The sequence below is a fragment of the Carlito syrichta genome, unplaced genomic scaffold (genome assembly GCF_000164805.1).
Source record: "Carlito syrichta isolate Samal-C Ts95f unplaced genomic scaffold, Tarsius_syrichta-2.0.1 Scaffold118074, whole genome shotgun sequence".
Taxonomy (NCBI): domain Eukaryota; kingdom Metazoa; phylum Chordata; class Mammalia; order Primates; family Tarsiidae; genus Carlito; species Carlito syrichta.
In genome coordinates, this window is record NW_007062170.1 from 2,280 (window position 1) to 9,669 (window position 7,390).

At 55.8% G+C, this 7,390-nt stretch overlaps 2 protein-coding genes across 2 annotated transcripts in view; one reads left to right on the forward strand and one right to left on the reverse strand.

Moving 5' to 3' along the window:
• The first annotated feature begins 813 nt into the window (after positions 1-813).
• PGLYRP1 (peptidoglycan recognition protein 1) lies at positions 814-5,140 on the forward strand. The gene is made up of 3 exons (XM_008047902.2): positions 814-1,100; positions 3,923-4,044; positions 4,956-5,140. Exons 1-3 carry the CDS (start codon positions 814-816, stop codon positions 5,126-5,128), a joined length of 582 nt encoding a protein of 193 aa, XP_008046093.1. The 3' UTR covers positions 5,129-5,140.
• Positions 5,141-5,721: 581 nt separating this feature from the next.
• The window catches only part of CCDC61 (coiled-coil domain containing 61), a 22,527-nt gene continuing 20,858 nt past the window's right edge, over positions 5,722-7,390 (reverse strand). The window contains 4 exon segments of the mRNA XM_008047903.2: positions 5,722-6,078; positions 6,507-6,579; positions 7,071-7,131; positions 7,301-7,382. Coding sequence (XP_008046094.1) covers positions 5,981-6,078; positions 6,507-6,579; positions 7,071-7,131; positions 7,301-7,382 — 314 coding nt within the window. The 3' untranslated portion in view covers positions 5,722-5,980.

Here is a 7,390-nt window from a genome sequence, read left to right on the forward strand (position 1 = left end):
TGCCTGTAATTCCGGCTACTTGGAAGGCTGAGGCGAAAGGATCGCTGGAGCCCAGCAGGTTGAGGCTGCGGTGGCCAAGAGTGGCCACTGCACTCCAGTACTGGGCGACAGAGTGAGACTCCAACTCAAAATATAAAAATAAAAATAATAATCATCATCATCCCCACATGGTAGAAGGGGGAAACTGAGGCACAGGAAGGTGAAATCACTTGCAGGGGCTCACACACCAGGTGGCCAGACTCCGCAGGCTGTCTGACTCTGGATTCCAGGCCCCACAGCTGCCCCCCTAACACCCACCCATGTCTCAGCACCTGTCTTCCCCCTCCCGCAATTATTCAATTGTGAAATGGGCTTCCGGGTTTGTTGCAAGGTTTAAATGGCTTAGCATGGACCGGAGAGAAGGAAGTGTCTTAAAAATGGGCACCTTTGTTGCCTCAATCCCTGGGGGAAAGGCAATGTGCCAAGGCCCTGGCCTCTCTCTGGTGTAAGTTCCTGTTGAGCTGTCCAAAGTCCCACTGAGAGGCGACAGCATCTGGCCAGGATCCAGGTCCGGGGTCTTCCGGAAACCTCGGGGTGAAGGGCACAGGGGCCTATGTGTCCCCCACTGGCTGAGGCCCTCTGGTCTTGTCGTGAGCCTCCCCTCCACTTGAACCAGACCCCAACCACAAGGCATCCTGTTCTGGCACCGGGGTCCTGGGCGACGGGCCCAGGAAGTCCTGCCAGGATGTGACGCAAGACCTTCCTGCTGCTCCCCCCAGGAGATAAGGCGCCCCAGCTGCGGGCTCCTACAGTGTTCCTACAGTCCTTGCCGCCATGACCGGCCGCCACTCACTGCTGGCCTGGGCCCTCATTGCCCTCCTCGGACTAGGCACAGCACGGAAGTCAGAAGCCCCAGCCTGCTGCAGCACCACAGTGCCCCGGGACGAGTGGGGAGCCATGGCAACCACGTGCAACAAGAGCCTGTCCGTACCCGTGCACTACGTGGTGGTGTCGCACACAGCAGGCAGCACCTGCAACAATCCAGCCTCGTGCCAGCAGCAGGTCCAGAATGTACAGAACTACCACATGCAGACGCTGGGTTGGTGCGACGTGGGCTACAAGTGAGTGCAGGGGTTGGGGCGCCAGCGGGGATGGTCTAGACCACGTGTGGCCTCCCGGCTGACACCTTGGGTGGCTCGTCAAACTTGCAGGGTCTTCATTTCTCCCCCAGGGTCACCACGGGGGGCCAGGCAGGTGCTGGAGGAACAAGAGGCTGTGAGAAGGGGACAGGGCTGAAGCCCAAGCCCTGCTGACACACACCAAGGTGTTTCCACAACTTGGGAAGGACTTCATAAAGACCAGGGCCTTTGTCAGGACACAGAACACCAGGCTGTGAAGCACCAGGCTGGTTTCCCTGTATGCTGGGCTCATTGCCAGCTGAGACCTGGGCAGGTCACTCCCAGCTGGGGCAGGCCCACTCAGCATCCCCTTCCCCCTCTTGAACCAACAAATGCAAAGCACTTGGAACGCTGCCCAGTGTGTGGCAGGAGCCCACAAAGCCATGGGCTATGGCCATCAGGCACCTACTATGTGCACTCACCATCAAGCACCCACTGTGTGCACTAGCCATCAGGCACCTACTATGTGCATTCACCATTAGCACCTATAATGCACACTCACCATTAGCATCCACTACGTGCACTCACCACCAGGTACCATTAGCACCCACTATGTGCCGGGCAGCAAGCTGGCTGCTGGCACAGAGGCACAGCCATAGGCAGGGCGACTCTAGCCCTGTGGGGTCTATAGACCAGCAGGGAGAAACAAGCCAACAAGATGAATTCAGATGGTGCTAGACGTGATGGCCAAAAGGCTCAGGATGACAGAGGGTGACCTCAGGGGCTGGAGCCAGACCCACACAGGCCCTCTGAAGAATGGGGTGAGGGAAGGCCTCATTGAGACTGGCTTGGAGATGGCTCTAGGATAGTCCAGAAGGAGGGATGAGGTAAGCAGGGGGCACTGGGGACACAGGTGCAGACACAGCTGGGTGGAAGTGGCACAAAATACCCGGGGGGGCCACAGGGGGGATTCTGAGCAGAAGGACAGGCTGGCTCAGGGAGAAGATGCTCCCTCTGGCTGTGGTGGGGAGAACAGATTTAGGGGGTGAGGCAGAAACAGATTCGGGGGCGGTCAGATCGGCATCCTGGGCATGGGGTCCAGAGGTGTCCACAGCGAGAGGGAACGTTGGATTCTATAGGTTCTCAGACGCAGGTAAGAGCTTACTGGACACGCAGATACCCAGATTCCAGCCTAGAGGCCATGTCCATAGACCCCACTCAGATAAGTCTAGATGCATCCAAGGGTATCTCCAGCTCTTCCAGCTTAAGGTGCTACCATTCCAAGCCTCTGACTTCAAAGTCTTGTTTCTAAGACTCAGTGTCTGATTCTAAGCGTCCCATGAAGTAATGAAGACCCAAGCCAGCTCCGAAGCCTCTGGTCTGAACACCTTATAGTCTGAAATCTAATTATTGGCTTTTAGGACTCAGAATCTGATTCTCACGTTCTGAGTCCCCTTTCCGTGTCAAGCCACATTCTCTAAGCCTATTTCTTCATCTGTAAATGGAGTTCTTAACTGCATCCACTTGGCGATGGTGGTTGAGGTTTCAAATTAGATGCATCCCTGCAACAAATAAACAGGGAGCACCAAGCATCCTCCCTGCCCCCTCATGCCAGGGGCCAGGGATGTGGTGGGACCCTAACCAGACTGGTCCCGGCAGCCAGCATCACTGTGGCACTTCTAGTCCCCTCGAAGTCAGATTGTGTGAGCTGGTTTCCTAGGTAGCAGATCCAGGACTCGAGATGCGGAAGCTCCAGCACTCTGGGCATCGTTAATGACACTGAGTCAGAGGGCTGAGGTGGCAGAGACTGTAGCTCCAAGATGCTGACCTTCTAGTTAACTCCAATGTGCCAGTCAGACTCACTCAGTCAAGATGTGTTGAGTGAGTCTTAAGGATATAATGCCAGGATCAGAAACCTCCAAGAGGCAGAGGCTGGGGCTCCAGGGTCTGTATCAGGTTGTGACCTCAACCTTGAACCCCTGATACCATCCCCTGAGTGAGTCCTGAGGGCAGGAAGCAGGCTGGGGTGAATTCTGAGAGGCGGGGGTCTCTGAGGATCTTATACAAATCCCGTCACTTTCTGAGACTCTGTTCCCTCAGCTTAAAATGGGGATGACAACAGTCTCTACCTCAGAGGGTTAACCTGTAAGGATTCAACAAAGCAGGGGTTCAACAAGTTCTTCAGGAACGCAGGAGAGAGCAAGGAATAAGACCACATGAGTGGGAGGCCTGGGTGGAAAGCCCGGCTCTGCCCCAACCCTCTGTGTGACCTTAGGCAGGTGACGCCACCACTCTGATTCTCTCTATAAATAATGGGGGTGGTAGTGACTCATAGGATTTCTGTGAACATAAAAAAAGGTGCAGGTAGAGCTGTGCTTGGCACATAGCAAGGACTCAGTAAATGGCCACACCAGCCTGGGCAACATAGTGAGACCCCATCTCTATTAAAAAAAAAAAAAAATCAACAAAGTAGCCAGGTGTGATGGTGGTGTGCGCCTGTAGTCCCAGCTACTCAGGAGGCTGAAGTGAAAGGATCGCCTGAGCGATCGCCTGAGGAAGTCGAGGCTGCAGTGAGCAGTGAACGTGCCACTGCACTCCAGCCTGGGCAACAGAGTGAGACCCCAAGTCAAAAAAAAGTTTTTTTAAATGGCCACAGTCATTTATTTTGTTCTTAATGTGAAAAATTGGGGAGATGACAAGAAGGATGTTGAGGAAACTGTGCGTGCCGTGGCAGGAACAAGGATGGGATGAGTGGAGGCAGGGGAAAGGACCGCACCCCAGGAAGCCCTCTCTCACTCATCAAGCTCCTCCCCTCACCCATGCAGCTTCCTGATTGGAGAAGATGGGCTGGTGTACGAAGGCAGGGGATGGAACACCAAGGGTGACCACACAGGCAACAACTGGAACCCCATATCCATTGGCATCAGCTTCATGGGCAACTATATGGGTGAGTGGGGAAGAGGGCTGGCATGGGACCTGGGGATGGCAGGGCATGGTGGCTGGTGGTCAGAGGCTCTGCCACCAACGAGCATGGTGACCTTGAGCAAGTGACTTCATTTTCTGAGCCTCACCTCCTCCTTTGGATAATGGAGTCATTTTCTTTTTTCTTTTTTGAAAGCAGGATTTAGCCGGGCTCGGTGGCTCAGCCTGTAATCCCGTGCCTTTGGGAGGCTGAGGTGAGTGGATTGCATGAGCCCGCAGGTTCGAGACCCACCTGGGCAGCGAGACCTCATCTCTACAATAAATCAAAAAATCAGCCGGGCGTGGTAGCGCGCGCCTGTAGTTCCGGCTACTCGGAAGGCTGAGGCGGAAGGATCGCCGGAGCCCAGCAGGTCGATAATGAGGTGGCCGGGAGCGGCCACTGCACTCCAGTCTGGGTGACCGAGTGAGACTCCAACTCAAAAAAAAAAAGAAAGCAGGATTTATTGAGAGGACAGAAAAGCTCCCGGAGCAGAAAGGGACCCGAGAAGGTTGCCCAATGGGGTCATTTTCAACCAGAGTGAAGGGAAGGGTTAGGTGATTGACACAAACATCCTTAGGCCAGTCCATGGCCCCCAAGAAGGGCTTGGCAAACGTCAGCTCTCATTGTGGGTAGGACCCCGAGGTCAGAGAGCAGAGAGAGAAGCCAGAATCACCATGGCAGCCAGTACTTGCTAAGGGCCATTCTGTGCCAGGGGCCGTTCTGTGGGTTCTACATACCCTCCCACAGTCCTATGGGTAGGGGCTGTTATTCTCTCCTTTCACCAGAGGGGAAACTGAGGCACAAAGAGGTTAAGTCCAGCTCAGAGCACACACTGTACCCACTCCCTCTGCCCTCTGAGAAAGCCCCAGCCCAAATTCTGCCTCTGCCTCCCCCAGAGCGAGTGCCGCCAGCCCGGGCCCTCCGGGCAGCCAAGAGTCTGCTGGCCTGTGGGGTGGCTCTGGGAGCCCTGGATCCCCACTACGAGGTCAAAGGACACCGGGATGTGCAGAAGACACTCTCTCCAGGTGACCAGCTCTACAGAATCATCCAGAATTGGCCACACTACTAGGACTGAGGCCTTGCTCCTTGGCACCCCGTCCTCCCCTCCCGTAGCCAAACAACCCACTCTGCCTCTTCCTCAATAAAGGTGCAGCTCAAACTGTGTTCCCGGGCAGGTCCTGCCAAACACCTCCCTCTTCCATTCCCTCCCACAAGCCAGCAGCCTCTTCCACCCACCTCCTCCCAGCACTCTCCTCACCGGTGCTCAGAACCCAGAGACCCCGACCCTGAACCAAGACCCCAGAGATCCCAGCTCAAAGGCAACATCACAGCTCAGAACCCAGAGGTCTCAGGTCAGAGCCCAGGAATCAGCACCAAGTCAGCCTGGATATCGCCAACAACAGATGGGGATCCTCCCAGGCAGTAAACTATGCTGTAAGACACCCCTATCCCACCATACAGCCAAAGACAGCCCATGCAGAATCTCTGCCTAGACTCCTCTGGAGACAGGCTACTGACTACCCCCTTTCAGGCCTTCCCTTGCACTACTCTAAAGAGTATAAAGTTTTTCCTGAGCCCAAACCCCAATCTGCCTCCCACTCGTGGACAGCCCCGAAGCCCACAGGTCCCAATTCTACCCCCACAATCTTCAATGCTCTCCACTCCATCCTCACCCTTCAGTCATAAGCTGAGGGGTCCCAAGGGCAAATACGTTTATTTACAAAATGCATGTGTCCTCCCAGGATGTATCCTCCCAGGATGCACTGCCCAGGAGAGGGCAAGGTCGGGGCCTCACACACCTGGGACCCCAGGAGCACCAGGAGGGGCAGGGCCTAGGCAGGGCTGGCAGGCCCCCTGGCCCCACCTCCACACCATACCCAGTGGCAGGTGGGGGATGGAGGAGTAGTCCTCCCTCTCCACGTCATGACCGCGTGTCCAGTCGATTCATGTACTCTTGCAAGGCCTTCAGACGGGCATCTATTTCGGCCATGTCGGCCGCCTGGTGGTCCGAGCTGTACTCTGTGAGGGCAGGCATGGGAGTGGGAGGTTACAAAAGGCCAGAAGCCAAGGGAGCTGCCCTCATTACTGTCCCAAGTTCTGGGGTCAGAGGGAGGAGGAGTGGAGTTTCAGGCTCACCTTTCCCCCACCCCCCACCACCCCGAGTTGGAGTCTCACTCTATTGCCCAGGCTGGAGTGCAGTGGCATTCTCATGGCCACCCCAGTGTTGACCTGCAGAGCTCCAGGGATCCTTCTGCCTCAGTCTTCCAAGTAGCCAGAACTACAGGCTCACGCTACCACACCCAGCTAATTTTTTATTTACTGTAGAGACGAGGTCTTGCTAAGTTGCCCAGGCTGTTCTCAAACCTGTGGGCTCAGGCAATCCGCTCACCTTGGCCTCCCAAAGTGCTGGAATTACAGGCTGAGCCACCGAGCCCGGCCAGGCTCACCTTTGATAGGGACCCAGCCTCCCGAGCTGGCCAGACGTCTCTGGTGGTGGCCACGTTCCACAGGGGTGGACTTCTAGTGATGAAAGGCAGAAAAGGGGTTCAGGCACCTTCCCTCTGTTCCCGCCCCTCCCCCCAAATCCCACTTCTGAACCTAAGGGCCTCAGGAAAAATGAGGTCTGACACCTACAGGGCACTCACTATATGCAAAGTAACCTTCATGTGTCTTCACAGAGCTCTCTGAGGTGACACCAGTACCATCCCCACTTAACTGACTTTAAAAACTGAGGTTCAGAGGAGCTAATAACTACCTTGAGTCACACAGTTGGTAGGAGGAAGAGCCAGGTTTTAAGACCTGACCATTTGAAGCCAGAGCCTAAACAGCAACGTGTGCCCTCATTATTCTCCTCTCCACCCGATGGTCTCAAACCACCCCTGTTCCCGGGGCTTTTCAGAGGCGCCTCTGCAACCCAATCCGCAGGAAAGAATCGTGGGAAATGGGGCAGCTGGCTTCTGGTGGTTTGCCACTACCCCTTCCTCCTCCAAGGCCTTAGGAAAGACACTCACCGCATTGGACCCACTCCAGGGCATGGGGCTGGGAGGCTTCCCGCGGCGGCGGCAGCGAACCCTGAGAGAAGGAAGCAGTCAGCGACCAGTGGCGGGAGTCTTTGGTACCGCCCACCTCGCCCACCTTTGTGGTTTCGAGGCCCCCACCCTCCATCACCCATTTCCCTGCAAAATTCCCAGTCTCCCAGGGCACCTCTTCGAAGTGATCCCCTCCTCCAGTCCAATTTTACCCTCTGGAGAGCGACTCCGAGAAATCCTCAAACTCGCTGCAGGAGCTGGCAGACGAGCAGCGGCTGCGGAAACTGTCCACTAGGGGGAGG